Below are 17,033 nucleotides of genomic sequence, written 5' to 3' on the forward strand. Positions count from 1 at the left end.
CAGGGAGTGACAGGATAGCAGTGTTCCAATATCTAAGGGGCTGCCACAAAGAGAGAGTCAAACTATTCTCCAAAGCACCTGAAGGCAGGACAAGAAGCAATGGATGGAAACCAATCAAGAAGACTAACCTAGAATTAAGGGGAAATTTCCTGACAGTTAGAACAATTAATCAGTGGAATGACTTGCCTCCAGAAGCTGTGGGTGCTCCAACATGGGATGTTTTTTTTTCTTCAAAAGAGATTTGGACAATTATTTGTCCCAAATGGTATGGGATTTCTTGCCTGAGCAGGGGGTGAACTAAAAAACCTCCAAGGTCCCTTCCAACTATGTTATTCTGTAAAATTGAGTAAGATTCAGTGGTGGAATTCAAATTTTTTTACTACTGGTTCTGTGGGCGTGACTTGGTAGGCATGGCATGGCTTGGTGGGCGTGGCAGGGGAAGGAAAAATCTCCATTCCATCCCCACTCCAGGGGAAGGTTACTGCAAAATCTCCATTTCCTCCCGATCATCTGGGACTCGGGAAGCAGAAAATAGATGAAGGCAGGGCCAGTCAGAGGTGGTATCTACTGGTTCTCTGAACAACTCAAAATTTCCACTACCGGTTCTCCAGAACTGGTCAGAACCTGCTGAATACCACCTCTGGATTCACTTAAGTACTTTGCTTAACAGCAGGAGTTCCAGTCCCAATTGTCGTTGTTAGTCAAGGACTACCTGTGTATACAGCAAGTGTATGGTTGTATCGTACTTAAGTGTCAAAACGAATGGCAAATTCTTGGCATTTGAGTCCCTACATTCTTTCAACATCACGTAGTGTAGTGTTTAAGTTGCTGACCTGGAATAGGTCAATCCTAATTCAAGGCCCCACTTGACCACAGAGCTCCGGCTTAATTCCCAAAGTTGATAGGAGGATTAAATGAGGAGTGACACCCATTCATCATTCATGCTGCCTTAATTCTCAAAAGGGTAGAAGGATGATATAATATATACGCATACATAAATATGAAACCATGAATTTGTATTAGGGAAACTTTCCCACACTTTGACTTTAAACCAATTATTAGTATTGGTTGAATAAACACAGACTTAAGTAATTCAATATTCAATAGCTTCAGAAATGAATTGGATATTTATTTAATTTGCTTTTCTTCACCTTCCTGCTTTGTGGGGATCGGTATAGTTTTCAGACTTTGCTATTCATGAACTGGTTCCCTTTAGCATGAACAGGCTAAAGAAACGGAAAGTTAGAACACTTAGACTGAGGTTTGGAATCAGAATAGAGTTGGAAGGGACCTTGGAGGTCTTCTAGTCCAACCCCCTGCTTAAGCAGGAGACACTATACCATTTCAGACATGTGGCTGTCCAGTCTCTTCTGAAAAACTTGCAGTGATGAAGCACCCACAACTTCTGAACCGGTTATAGTAATTGTTCTCACTGTTAGGAAGTTTCTCATTAGTTTCCACCTATTGTTTCTTGCCTTGCCTTTTGGTGGCTTTGGAAAACAAGTTGACCCCCCTCTTCTTTGTGGTAGCCCCTCCAATACTGGAATACTGCTATCATGTCACCCCTAGTCCTTCTTTTCTCTAGATTAGCCATACCCAATTCCTGCAACTGTTCTTCATATGTTTTAGTCTCCAGGCCCTTAATCTTAATCTAATTTCCGCTACCAGTTCTCCGAACTGCTCAACATTTCTGCTACCATTCTCCAGGATTGCTCAAAATTTCCGCTACCGGTTCTCCAGGACTGCTCAAAATTTCTGCTACCGGTTCTCCAAAACTGCTCAAAATTTCCGCTACCGGTTCCCCAGAACCTGTCAGAACTTGCTGGATTCCACCCCTGCACTGAGCCACCTAGCAGTTTCTCTAACTGCAAATAAGGTTCAGTAGTGTCTTCATTTCTAAAATGACACATCCCATCTTATAAGAAGCACAATGGGTTATGAAGACAAGATACAAGTCTTTCAAACGATACACATAAATCAGCCTGTACAATTTCACTCCTTTGTTGTAAGCAGCAGTGAAAATGAATACCCAGGGAAAGCAGTACTATACAATAATAAGGTCTATGGTTACAGAAAACATTCTGTAAATACATTCCCATTTTCCTTAGAAGAGCATTATATTGTCATGATCTTGAAAGCAATTAGATTCAGAGATGGAAGGATGATGATAGTTATAACTATTGACGACCTCTCTTGCTTGGATGCTGTCTGGAATGACAAAGGCCTCTTTTCAGGATCAGTGCTGTTGGTTGCTTAATAATATGTGTGGGGCTGTGTTATTAAGTATTGTGAATTATTAGGATTCGCTCTATCTTCCACTTGGCACTTTGGTATCAAGGCCTGCAATTTTTTTTGCACTGTTTTGAACACGGAATGTTGGATGCACCCGAAGAGAGAACTATTTGCTCCAATGAATATTTATTTTGTTTTAATGCTACCGAGATAGTCGTCTTTTTCCTGTTTGCTGGTGCTCTCTATGATAATCAAATAAATAGCTAACCTGGTTTCTTGGCAGGAGGGGAAATGGTCCCTTCACCCTGACAACCAAACCCCATCTTCCTGTCTCCTTAATCCCCTGTATGGCCAGTTGGATTTTGATTCTAATGCTGAGACAACCAGAGTGTTCCTTCCATATATGGATCCTTGTTTCAAACCATAAAGAGCCTCTTCCCAGATGCTTTCATTAGATTCTTTAGCAGATATTAGTGCCAAAATCACAAATGTTGCTCCACCCAATAGGACTGAAAGTAGTCCTTATAATACATAAACGTAAGCGTTCTACTCATCTAAGAAATCAGCGGCAAAACTAATCGGACTGTGCTGGCAACCACTGCTAACCAATGGTGAAACATTGGATAATACCCACAAAGAAAACAACGGAAGCGTGTTTTTTTGTTAATTTGTTTGTTGTTGTTTTTTTTTTTTTACTGATTCTAATTGGGGCCTTTGCCAGGCCCTCCATTCCTTCTTCAGATTCAGCAGCTGCATATTTGACCATTGTCTACTCTGCGTGTCTTCCTCCTGTCTCTCAAGGTGATTTCCACATGCTATTATATTGTCCTATATTTCTGGCAGTTTGGAAGATAGACATCAATAGACATCACTTCTTTTTAGCAACTATTCACTCAGATGGTTGAGATATTTTCGTAGGTGTTTACGGGTAAAGGTATGTAGGTTTTGGCATATTCGGGTCTTTTCCCGTGTACTTTCAACCTTACACGGGAAAAGACCCGAATAAGCCAAAACCTACATACCTATACCCGTGAAAACCTATAAACACACACACACACACACACACGACTTTCAATTCACATCCTTGGTCTCTTCTCGTGATCTTGATTGTGTAGATCTGAATCAGCCTCCCTCCCTCTCCTTCCTTCCTTCCTTCCTTCCTTCCTGCCTGCCTGCCTGCCTGCCTTCCCTCCCTCCCTCCCTCCCTCCCCTCCCTCCTTCCTTCCTTCATTTCCCTCCCTCCTTCTCCTTCCTTCCTTCCTTCCTTCCTTCCTTCCTTCCTCCCTTCCTTCCTTTCCTCCTTCCTTTCCTCCCTCCCTCCCTCCTCCTTCCTTCCTTCATTTCCTCCTCCTCTCCTTCCTTCCTTCCTTCCTTCCTTCCTTCCTTCCTTTCCTCCCTTCCTCCCTTCCCTCCCTCCCTCCCTCCCCTCCTTCCTTCCTTCCTTCATTTCCCTCCCTCCCTCCTTCCCTCCCTCCCTCCCTCCCTCCTTCAATTTTTATGTCACCTTTGAGCCACTGCAAATTAGCTCCCACACAGCGGTTTGCCCTTGTCTCTTTCCTAGAGCTGAGAGTGAATGGCCTCCCACCTGTCTTGGTGCCTAACGCCGGACTAGAATTCACGGTCACCCAGTTTTTAGCCTAGTCTAGTGCATTAACCACGCCACCAAGCTGTACCTTTGAATCCCTCCCCCCCTTTAGTGCGATAAATCCTGCAAAGAACTGGGCAGGGAAAGGCTTTGCTTTCCGTGACTTTGCCTGACTTTAATTTCTTGGATGTAGGAAGGAGCCTAGCAACTGGCAGCAATTACACCCTCCATCACTTTCCTATCAAGGCATAAATGGCAGCAAATCACATCTTCCTCTGGCCGCTGCCGACCTTCATTGCTGAAGGTTACAGTCACAGTCTGTTTAACAGTAATCCAAGCCCAAATTTTTCCCAAGATTGGACTCCATTGTTTCAGCTAGTCAAAGTTCATTATGTGGAGCTAATGGGGATTTTATTTCAGGCATTGAAAATATAACAGCGAAAGGACAAAGCAACCCTCAAGGGAATGGTCAGAACAGGGTATATCCCCATGTGTGGATGCATGTTTGAGGCATAACTGCTTTTGGTCAAATGTAAATTTATCTTCTTCTGCGGAAGAGTGGCACCCTGGATAGACAAGAGTCATAGGGTTTCAGATTCTTCAGTGCAGCTTCAGTGAAGAGAAGGACCAGGGGAGACATTTATTTATTTATTTATTTATTTATTTATTTATTTATTTATTTATTTATTTATTTATTTATTTATTTATTCATTCATTCATTCATTCATTCATTCATTTTGTCACACAGTATATATAAGCATAAGCATGAAATTGCTATACAATATATAAGCATATATATAAGTATGAGTATGTAATAACTATATTAATTGGATATAACTAAAGGAAACAATAGGAACGGTAGGTACTCTTTTTTTTTTTTTTTTTTTTACATTTATACCCCGCCCTTCTCCGAAGACTCAGGGCGGCTTACAGTGTATAAGGCAATAGTCTCATTCTATTTGTATATTTTTACAAAGTCAACTTATTGCCCCCCCAACAATCTGGGTCCTCATTTTACCTACCTTATAAAGGATGGAAGGCTGAGTCAACCTTGGGCCGGGCTCGAACCTGCAGTAATTGCGCTCTTATGCACGCCCCTTACAGACCTCTTAGGAATGAGGTGAGGTCAGCAGTAGACAGTTTTTGGTTAAATCTTTGGGGATTTTGGGAAGAGACCAGAAGAGTCAGGTAGTGTATTCCAAGCATTAACAACTCTGTTACTGAAGTCATATTTTCTGCAATCAAGATTGGAGCGGTTGACAGTAAGCTTAAATCTATTGTGTGCTCGTGTATTGTTGCGATTGAAGCTGAAGTTGTCTTTGACAGGAAGGACATTGTAATAGAGGATTTTATGAGTTAAACTCAGATCATTTCAAAGGCGGTGTAGCAGTCTTCCTATATTTGAGGGGCTGCCCCAGAGAGGAGGAGGGTCAAGCTATTTTCCAAAGCACCTAAAGGCCAAACAAGGAATAATGGATGGAAACTGGTCAAGGAGAGATTCAACCTGGAAATAAGGAGAAATTTTCTGACAGTGAGAACAATCAACCAATGGAACAGAAGTTGCCTTCAGAAGTTGTGGGAGCTTCATCAGAAGAAGCTTTCAAGAAGAGACTGGACTGCCATCTGTCAGAAATGGTGTAGGGTCTCCTGCTTGGGCTGGGGGGGGTGGACTAGATGACCTATACAAGGTCACTTCCAACTCTGTAAATCTGTAAATCTGTAAATCTGTTAATCTTCATTTGCCATGCAGGAAAGGTCTACACTAGGATATTAAGGTGCCAAATGAAATTAATTCTGGAAGTGATTTCTTTGCTGTATTCTCAGCTGACACAACAGCATCATGGAAGCGGTTTTTAAAAGCAGTAACCTAGTGTATGCTGTAGTGGCATGATGGGAATAAAAACGAACCATGTGGTAGTAACATTTAAAGAAAGAGCTTACATCAGAAATAAAGTAATACTTTTTAAAAGTTAATTAACAAAACCAGTAGCAGAAAAGTTTGATTAAAAAAAGAAGTTAAGACTGTTGACATAAACTTGGTCTTGATATCCTTAACTTGGGTAGTTGAATGTGAGGTATCCACCTTCTCAATAGTCAGTGAATATCCATAAAAGTGATCCACATCTTTTTAGTCTTTTAAATGGAAGCATGAAAATATATTCCAACTATTACTTTGGGGAATGAGGGAAAGACTATAGAAAATTATTTTTTGATTAAAAGAAATAATGTTACTTATGATTTGTAACGATATAAGATAGGGATTTCTAAAGGCAGAGGATGATAGCAGGAACTGAATAGTCTTTATCTCAGGATTATTCCCATGTAGATGAGAAGTTCTTCACTCCTCCGAAACCAATAAAATACCTTATTCCACCAGACTTGATATCCTGGGTCTAGAAAACTTGGAACTTCGTCGCCTTCGACAGGACCTGGTTTTAGCTTATAGAATCATCCGTTGTAATGTCCTTCCTGTCAATGACTACTTCAGTTTCAACTACAATAACACAAGAGCTACCAACAGATTTAAACTTAATGTCAACCGCACCAGTTTAGATTGCAGAAAACACAATTTCTGTAACAGAATTATCTATGCTTGGAATGCATTACCTGACTTGGTGGTCTTTTCTCATAACCCCAAAAGTTTTATTAAAAATCTATCCACTGTTGACCTCACCACATTTCTAAGAGGACTCTAAGGGGCATGCATAAGAGCACAAATGTGCCTACCGTTCCTGTCCTATTGTTTCTTCCCCTATATATATATATGCTTATACTACCTTGTTTCTCCCCATATATATGTTTATATATTATATAATCTTTTGTGTTATGCTTGTTATGCTTGTGTATATTGTTATGACAAAATTAAATAAATAAATAAATAAATAGATGGATAGGTTGATGTGATGGCATGACCGCTCTAAGAAAGGATAATAATGACTGCCTTTAGATTTATACTAAATGTTTTAAAGAGAAAATGGAATTTATGTAAAATATAGATGATGACTATATGAAAATTTTTAGAGATATTTTGGGACTAGATATTTTCCAGGATAAAGGGATGGAATAGATTTTAAAAGAAAACGGCTATCACAACATTTGAAAAGGGGAAAATATTGGATAAATGATATAATGAGAGGATGAAATTTGAAATATGTTTGAATATGTACCCGACTGATATCTTTTTCAACAAAGATTTGTATGTTTTATTTTGTTTTTAAAAAATAAAAAAAAAACTTGATTTTTTTAAAAAAAAGAAAATATATTCCGGCTTTTAATAGCAATAGCACATAAACTTATATACTGCTTTACAGCCCTCTCTAAGCGGTTTACAGAGTCAGCCTATTGCCCCCCCCCCCAAAAAAAAATCTGGATCCTCATTTTACCCACCTCGGAAAGATGGAAAGCTGAGTCGATCTGGTATTATAATGTATTATTTTGCAGCTTTTCTGATTTTTTTTTAAAAAAAGAAAATATGGCCTTTTCAAATTCTGGTACAATTTCCCCCTCTCCCCCCGCAAAAAATATGTAACTTTCAGGTTGTATTTATAATGTGTAGTTTCTGGTGATTGAAAAAGAAATACATAGTATACCTTTCTCCTTACCTTTGCTACTGATTCGCAAATGTGAAGCAGTGTGTGCAGAACCTTCTGCGCATGTGCAGTCAGTCTGTGATGATCTCTAGGCAGGTGGGCGGAGCCTCCTGCTGCCACCGCTACTGGTTTGCGCGAACCGGTAGGAACCCACCAGTGATTGACGCCGACCCAGGAGTTTCATATTAAAAAGAATGGGTTATTATGGTTCATGACACAGTCATTCATATGTTTAGACTGGATTTGGCATTTTATCCACCTATCCCAGGGGTCAGCAACCGGTGGCTCTGGAGCCGCATGTGGCTCTTTCATCCCTCTGCTGTGGCTCCCTGTTGCTGGTCAGCTCCACAATGGATAGAGCTTTTGGTTAGGACAGGTAGAGGAAAAAAGATGCTGTGCTAGGAAGAAAGTCTATAGTAGGGGAACCGGACTTCCAGTCGCAGAGGAAAAAGCACGCCGTGCTAGGAAGAGACTCTATAGTGTGGGAACTGGACTTCCAGTCGGCAGAGGAAAAAGGACGCCGTGTGGGAAGAGACTCTATGGTGGGGGAACCAACTTCCAGTCGGCAGAGGAAAAAGGACGCCGTGCTGGGAAGAGACTCTATGGTGGGGGGACTGGACTTCTAGTCAGCAGAGGAAAAAGGACGCCGTGCTGGGAAGAGACTCTATGGTGGAGGAACCAACTTCCAGTCGGCAGAGGAAAAAGGATGCCATGCTAGGAAGAGACTCTATAGTGGGGGAACCGGACTTACGGTCAGCTCCAGAATTGAACAGGGGCTTCCAGTTAGGACATATGTGGCTCTGAGTGTTTAAGGTTGCCGACCCCTGACCTATCCCTTTCAATGATCTGAGATGTTGGTGTCTGACAGTGTTAGAGGTATCGTCTCAGGATGTAAGCTGTTCTATATTATTATTGCTGTTATTACTGTTATTGGCTGCTCATGTTGGATATAGATTGCAACTCTAGAAAGGCAGTTCTCAGAAAATAGAAATACAGGGCTATTTTTTTAAAATATTCTGTGCTGCTTCGGGGGTAGCAAAAATCTATTTGGTTTAAAAAAAAATGTCAGCAAACACTTCTAAGCAACAGTGGCAGTTTATGGACAGTATAATAGGATTTTTTTTAGCCCTAAAATAAAATAATGAAGGCTAATTAACATGCCTGGATCCATTTAAACTAATAAAAGGAGTTCAGAGCTGCCTAAATGCAGTTAGGAAACTACGAATCTGGCCAGGTTTCATGATCTCACATTCATTTGCCAAATAAATGTCTCACTGATTTGTTTCTAAAAATAAATGCTGAAGACCAGATGCCGAGTTTTCCAATTTTCCATGTGGCAGGTTTAAAAGTTGTAGGGGGCATTTAGCAATTATCATAACCATTTACATTAATATAGTGCTTTCAGTAAACAAGGCTTCTTCTACAATATTCCTTGCACATGCCGGAATATAACTACGTCCTGCCTGCACACATAATTTATTTCTTCATTCCTTTTGCAAACCTGATTCCTGTGGATAACTTTCTCCCATTGAATGCAAGTGCTGCTGAGTGAACTAAAAATAAGGTTGTGTTCTTTTTCTTCCCAGCACACACTATTTTTTTGTTCTTGAAAAGGAAACAGTGGTACCCATTCCTATGGGTCAATAGAAGGGATAGATGCAGTGGTGAAAATCCATTTTTTTTTTACTACTGGTTCTGTGGGCATGGCTTGGTGGGTATGGTGTGGCTTGCTGGGCGTGGCTTGGTGGGCATGGCAGGGAAAGGATACTGCAAAATCTCCATTCTCTCCCCACTCCTGGGGGAAAGATATTGCAAAATCCCCATTCCCACCCCACTCCTGGGGAAAGATATTGCAAAATCTCCATTCCCTCCCCACTCCTGGAGGAAGGATATTGCAAAATCTCCATTCCCACCCCACTCTTGGGGGAAAGATATTGCAAAATCCCCATTCCCACCCCACTCCTGGGGGAAGGATATTGCAAAATCTCCATTCCCTCCCCACTCCTGGGGGAAAGATATTGAAAAATCTCCATTCCCACCCCACTCCTGGGGGAAAGATATTGCAAAATCTCCATTCCCTCCCCACTCCTGGGGGAAGGATATTGCAAAATTTCCATTCCCACCCCACTCCTGGGGGAAAGATATTGCAAAATCTCCATTCCCTCCCCACTCCTGGGGGAAAGATATTGCAAAATCTCCATTCCCACCCCACTCCTGGAGGAAGGATATTGCAAAATCCCCATTCCCACCCCACTCCTGGGGGAAAGATATTGCAAAATCTCCATTCCCACCCCACTCCTGGGGGAAAGATATTGCAAAATCCCCATTCCCACCCCACTCCTGGGGGAAAGATATTGCAAAATCTGCATTCCCACCCCTCTCTGGGGCAAGCCAGAGGTGGTATTTGCCAATTTTCCAAAACTATTCAAAATTTCCGCTACCGGTTCTCTGAACTACTCAAAATTTCCGCTACCAGTTTTCCAGAACCTGTCAGAAGCTGCTGGATTTCACCCCTAGATAGATGGTCTTAAGCAAAGTCTCAAAGGTACTTTTTCAAGTGGCAACTGGGCTTTCTGGTTTTTCTTTGAAGACGTTTTGCAAGAGTCAAAAAGAGGGCTGTCAAAATATTTACACACCCCTCACATCCTGGACATAAATTGTTTCAACTTCTACCCTCGAAGCACACCAGAACAACTAGACACAAGAACAGTTTTTTCCCAAATGCCAACACTCTGCTTAACAACTAATTCCCACAACACTGTCAAATAATTTACTAAGACTGTATTACTATTATTCCTCTCTTCCTTACTAGTATCCTTACTAGTATCTACCAGTGGTGGGATTCAAATTTTTTTATTACCAGTTCTGTGGGCATGGATACTGTAAAATCTCTATTCCTACCCCACTCCAGGGGAAGGTTACTGCAAAATCGACATTTCCTCCCAATCAGCTGGGACTCGGGAGGCAAAGAATAGATGGGGGCGGGGCCAGTCATAATTTTTACAACCGCTTCTCCAAACTACTCAAAATTTCTGCTACCGGTTCTCCAGAACTGGTGAGAACCTGCTAAATACCACCTCTATCTATCTTTTCCCATTTTTTACGATTACCATGTTGCTGGTATATTTCAATTTATATTGTTTTTACTTGTTTCCTAGTACGATTTGATAGCTTATTAGTAACCTTGACTATCACTAAGTGATTTTTATTCTCGATGAATGTATTTTATTCTCCTTATGTACATTGAGAGCATATGCACCAAAGACAAATTCCTTGTGTGTCCAACCACACTTGGCCAATAATGAATTCTATTCTATTCTATTCTATTCTATTCTTCTCATCCAAGAAGCTTCTTCAGTGCAGTCATAAAGGGCCTCTTCCCAGATGTTTTCATTAGATTCATTAGCAGATGTTATTGCCAAAATCACAAGTGTTGCTCCACCCAATAGGACTGAAAGTAATCCTATAATACATAAACATAAGACTTCTGCTCATCTAAGAAATCAGCCGCAAAAATAGTTGGACTGTCTTGGCAACCACTGCTAACAAATGGTGAAACACTGGATAAGCTTTTCAGCACCCACAAAGAAAACAATGGAAGTGGGTTTTTTTTACTGATTCTAATTGGGGCCTTTGCCAGGCCCTCCATTCCTTCTGCAGATTCAGCAGCTGCTTATTTGACCATTGTCTACTCTGCGTGTCTTACTTTCCTTTCCAGAGCTGAAGAAGCTTCTTGGATGAGAAGCGAAACGTTGTTTGTTTGTTTTTAAGAAAAATAAAGAAAGTCCAGTTGCCTCTTGAAAAACAGGACAACCATGACCTGGATGACTGAGAATCTCCATAGACATTAACTATGCTCTTAAACAAAGGTTTCGGTCTTGATCTGAGTTGAATTGACTCACGGTTTTTAGCTGCGATACAAGAGGAGGCCAAAACCAGGCAGGCGGGTGAACTGATAGGTTGGCAAGGAGAGGAAGGCCAATTACTACCCATTCTTTGCATCACAAAGAAGTTGCTCAGATTGAGAAGGCCAGCCCAAAGTCTGAAGCATTTCTTAGAACACTGAACCATCGTTGGTTACTTTTAATACATAGAAACCTCTGAATCAACGATGAAGTAACACCTTTTGGCCATTTACGTCAATAGTGCCCAGGTAGAGATGAGAATAGTAGCTCTCAATTGTTGTTGTAAAATAGGATTTTATTAAGTCCCCTCATCTACTCGTAAAATCACGTAACAGGTGCAACAGGGTGCATTGTTCGAAGATGCAGTTCCAATTTTATATACCAAATGTGCCACTTCATATACATTAAGAAGACAAAGTAAATGACAGCTGACATGCTTAGTGAAGCTTCATTGACTGTAACTAAGTAAAGGTGATAAACAGAGGTTTTCTGGGGGCAAGAGGGGGCTACACTCAAGAATAAAGACACTGGGAAAGTAAAGGGGAGATTAATCCTACGGAGAAAGACAATAACAAACATACATAAGATCGTGAAAGTTCAGGATATTTTGATGATAACACGAATCAAAATCCCTAAGCCGTAAACTTACTGTGGTAACTGATAGCTGTCAAAACTGGGCTTGATGCAGATTCAAAGTTGACTATCTTATTTCTGTTGCTTTTTCTCAAGTCACCTTTGAATCATGGATGTGGAAAAGTTTACCAAGATTGTATGAAATTCAGAAATCATCAGTCCCTCCTAATGAAATAAAGTCTTACTGAGGTGATGACCAAAATGTGGCAACTGAAAGTATGAAGTGAACAAATGGTGGAATTGTAGGATATGACTGGACCAAGCAAGCTTGAAAGGTGGAGAAGAAGGGGATGAGTGAATGAATGAATGAATCAATCAGAGCTTGAAGGCCTGTTTTTAAAAGAGCCATGAACTGTTGCTGGTTATAGCTTGAGATCAACCTATCAGTTGACTCAGTGGATTGTCAATAGAGTCACCAGGAGATGACTATGTTTCTATGGAATTTAACTGCCAGATGTGGCAGAGGGCAGGGATTTGTGAAGCTCTATGTCAAGTGCTGCCGTGTAACGGGATGAGCTCCCGTTACTTGTCCCAGCTTCTGCCAACCTAGCAGTTTCGAAAGCACGTAAAAATGCAAGTAGAAAAAAATAGGGACCACCTTTGGTGGGAAGATAACAGCGTTCCGTGCGCCTTTGGCGTTGAGTCATGCCGGCCACATGACCACGGAGACATCTTCGGATAGCGCTGGCTCTTCGGCTTTGAAACGGAGATGAGCACCGCCCCCTAGAGTCGGCAACGACTAGCATGTATGTGCGAGGGGAACCTTTACCTTTTTATGTCAAGATTGCTGAAGATCTAGTAAAACTGTGGCCATGATTTGAAGGAGGAAAAGAAGAAAAGTAAGATTTACAGTTGCCTTGTTTTAGAGAAGGAGAAATATGAATAATATCATTCCCTACAGCTCCTTTTCTCCAAGCATAAAGACAATATCAAAAATTGGTTTTATCAAGTAAGACATGGATGCAGATAGGTTAGAAGTTCTCCAATTCTGAGCGGAGAACTTCTTGGGAGCACGTTCCCAAGAGTGGGAACGTGCTCTTCAATCATGTCCAGGGGATCACATTTTGGTGGTTCAACATGGTAAGATTTTCTAAAGAGGGATTTTTGACAGCAACTACAAGTTGCAAAGTTTATCAAGTTAGCAAAACCTGTGAGTTGATCTCACCTTAAGATGCCACATTTATTGGGAAACATGTGGATGGGAGAGCGGCTATGACCATCTTTGCCCTACTTAAAAAGAACCCTGGGGAATTCCTTCCCCAGTGAAAACGTGTTACCTTGGACTTACTCTTCTGGAGCAGGAGAAAAAGGCAGCGGGTGGAACAAGGAAGAGAGAAGTTCCTCTCCCTCCTCGTTCTTTCTCTCTTTTCTCTTTGATTGACATCTTCATTTAAGGTTACAATAATATTTAACATTCCCATCACAATAATGTAAGCGAGCGATGGCATCGCCGTGTTTGATGCCAGCCTGTTTTCGTCTCTGTGTGTGTCTTTTTTTTATCCTTCTTCTTTGCAAGCTTTCCGGCTTTGATCCCCACATCATTCAGCTTCTGCTCTCTGTTATTTCTATTTCCTTTGCCTGTTTTTTTTTTATTGTCGGTGTTTTTTTTTTGTTCAGGAGGGTGGCTTTGTCAAAGAAACATAGTCTCATTTTCCCAGAGGTCTCACAGGGCAGTCGACACATTTCACATGTTTTGTGTCAGCTGCATTAACCGAATACATTCAGATCACTGCAAAAAAGGAAAGAAAATAAAAGGAAAGGGGGGGGAATCCTATTTACACACAATAAACACGAGTCTAGGAAATGTCTGGGGAGCAAGGAGGGAAATAATACATTATTGATTAAAACAATGGCACGGTGCCTCTTATTTTGAAAGACAGATAATAGCTCATGCCAGTCCATCAGAATTCCCAACGCATTCTCTATTTGTTTCTCAGAAAAGCTTTCATTTTGCATTCTAATCTCTGCCAGCGGATTGGAGGAGGAAAACGCCACACACTTCTTATGGGTTATGGGTACAATGGATGCAATTTATTTTAAGGGACTTCATTCACAGGCCTAGAATTGATCATCTCAATGACCCAATAGTTGTGTGAGAGATAGCGCTGCATTGTGACAGTAATAGTAATAGTAATAGTAATAATTTAATTTCTATACCGCCCTTCTCCCGAAGGACTCAGGGAGGTTTACAGCCAAAAATAAAACCAACAATGAATAAATACAATACATTTAAAACCAATACTAAAAAACTTATTAAATTTGGCCCATAATTAAAATACATTAAAAAACCCTAAAACCCCAATTAAAATTAATATAATTATGCCAGTCCTGCGCGGAAGAATAGATACGTCTTCAGCTCGCGGCGAAAAGATTTTAAGCCTATGGTCTTCTCGTTCCGGTCAATGCAGAGCAGTGTTTCTCAACCTTGGTAACTTTAAGATGTGTGGACTTCAACTCCCAGAATTGAACTGGCTTGGGAATTCTGGGAGTTGAAGTCCACACATCTTAAAGTTGCCAAGGTTGAGAAACACTGCTGTTGAGTCACCAATCTCTGTTTTCAATATATAGGGTCTCTGTAGGATTACTACTTGCAGTAAATTGGCACAGGGATTAAAGTGCGGTACTTTAGGCAAGGGACGTGGTACCTCATGGGGCTAGGACGCTGAGCTTGTTGATTGAAAGGTCGGCAGTTCAGCGGTTTGAATCCCTGGTGCTGCCATGTAATGGGGTGAGCTCCCGTTACTTGTCCCAGCTTCTGCCAACCTAGCAGTTCGAAAGCATGTAAAAAATGCAAGTAGAAAAAATAGGGACCACCTTTGGTGGGAAGGTAACAGCATTCCGTGTGCCTTTGGTGTTGAGTCATGCCGGCCACATGACCACGGAGACGTCTTTGGACAGCGCTGGCTCTTCAGCTTTGAAATGGAGATGAGCACCACCCCCTAGAGTCGGGAATGACTAGCACGTATGTGCGAGGGGAACTTTTACTTTTATCTTACTTCAGGCAAAGTCTATATAGTAGCTTGACCTGTCAGTATTGGCAGGACTGTAGTTTTCTCCTTGATTGTTCCTTGATTAGGGTATTGTTTTCTGCTTGATTGTTTGTATGATCTCAATCCCTGCTTATCGGGGTTCTGGTTTGTTTGTTTGTTTGTTTGTTTTAATTTACATTTATATCCCGCCCTTCTCCGAAGACTCAGGGCGGCTTACAGTGTGTAAGGCAATAGTCTCATTCTATTTGTATATTTACAAAGTCAACTTATTGCCCCCCCAACAATCTGGGTCCTCATTTTACCTACCTTATAAAGGATGGAAGGCTGAGTCAACCTTGGGCCTGGTGGGACTAGAACCTGCAGTAATTGCAGGCAGCTTTGTTTAATAACAGGCTTCTTACAGCCTGAGCCACTCAAGGACCCATATTCTGGAGAGGATGTGTTCTATCCTTTTGTTTCCTTCTTAACCTTTTTTTTATTGTCTCTTTTTAAAAAAAAAATAATTTTTATTTCCATTTTCCAACATCATTTTTATGTACAAACTATTATCCATCATTAATCATTAATTTTTATTTATTACTGATTCAGGCCTGCCCGACTGCCACTTCCTTTCTTCACAACCTCCCTCTCTACCCTCTACTACTTTCCCATCCTTCATCTCCTTCACTTTACTACTTCCTCTCCTCCTTCTCCACTCCTCCCTTCTTCCACCCTATCTAACCTTCTTATTCCCCTCCTCCTTCTCAACTCTTTCCTATTTACTTTCTTCCCTCCTTCTACTCCTCTCTCCTTTTCTTTCTGAAATGGCAGTCGGGCAGCCCCAATATCATTCTAAATTTTAATTTCATATCTTCAAACATTACTGTACATTAATAATCAATCCATATATCATTCCACCCCTTCCCCCCCCCCCCTTTTATTGTCTCTTTTGAATGGCATGTACTTGTGGTTTGTTTCTTTATGTCTTTTGATGACTGATTTGTGTGAATACCAAGCTTCCAGGAATTCCATAGTGTTTTTGGATTTAGCTTGGATTAGGGTTTAGCTGAGCCTAGCCACAAAAGGACTTAACGTTTTATACAAATCTACTAATGATTGTGCAGTCAAAAATACTGGTAGCCCAAAATTTCTTGAGTCTTCAGAGGGGGTGCATTGAAATTATCTTTTACCAGTTATGGGGAATTCGATTAGTCTTCTGTAATAACATCAAACATTTCTGCTGCATTGGGTGATCATCACTACTTCCAACTTTCTCCTCCTCTTTTTTCCCTTTTTCTCTTTTCTGCTAAACTTCTATTGCGGGGTGAGCTGAAAACATCCTACCACAAAACTGAGGGGAGAAAAAAAAACCTAATAAAATACATTTGAAAAATGGATTTGTTCTTATGGAGAACCATAATCATCATCTTTCATTTAACAACCCCATAATCCCTTGCTTCGGGGTGGAGTCTGGACAACTGAATGAAGCTGAGTGTTTACTGGCTGGATGCCCTTCCTGTCGCCAATGCGGAGTTATATTCAGCAGATATATTCTCATTGTGCTCAGAGAGAGAAATATCTGCCTCTACCTAGGATAGAACTCACAGCCTCCTGATTGTGAGGTGGGCACTTCCCCTCTAGGCCACTGCACCACTCCATGGAGAACCATAATCCAATAACAGATTTAAATTCCATTTGAAGAGGATTCTACTTTCATTCTCTAGTAACCCAAAAAATAATTCAGCCAGAGCTATAGAAGACTTACTTCCCATTAAAGTACATAATACCCAGCTAGTTGAATTAATGATATGAAACAGATTTACAGAGTTGGAAGGGACTTTGTTGGTCATCTAGTCCAACCCTCCCCCATCCAAGCAGGAGACCCTATGTCGTGTCCCACCCCCCACTCCGACGAACGAGTCAAGGAAGTCCGTAACAAACTTGGCAACGAAGCTTCTGCAGCTTGCCAAGTTCCTTCGAGGTTTATCAGGGCAGGCAGGAGTCCAAGTTGTGACTTCAGCGATAGGGTCCGATATCAGCAAACTAGATCAGACTTTGCTTGACTTAAGGTTGGAATGCCAAAAGCAGGTCCTTTATATAGGCTGTGGGGTGTGGCTCC

The 17,033-nt window shown here is 41.2% G+C and overlaps 1 protein-coding gene across 1 annotated transcript in view; it reads left to right on the plus strand.

Annotated features, from left to right (window-relative positions):
* Positions 1 to 17,033, plus strand: part of KIRREL3 (kirre like nephrin family adhesion molecule 3) — a 483,489-nt gene that overhangs the window by 13,999 nt on the left and 452,457 nt on the right. Inside the window, exon 2 of the mRNA XM_058194674.1 lies at positions 2,954 to 3,033. Within this exon, the coding sequence (XP_058050657.1) occupies positions 2,954 to 3,033 (80 nt within the window). The remainder of the gene's footprint in view (positions 1 to 2,953; positions 3,034 to 17,033) is intronic.

The sequence above is a fragment of the Ahaetulla prasina genome, chromosome 9 (assembly GCF_028640845.1).
Source record: "Ahaetulla prasina isolate Xishuangbanna chromosome 9, ASM2864084v1, whole genome shotgun sequence".
NCBI classification, from domain to species: Eukaryota; Metazoa; Chordata; class Lepidosauria; order Squamata; family Colubridae; genus Ahaetulla; species Ahaetulla prasina.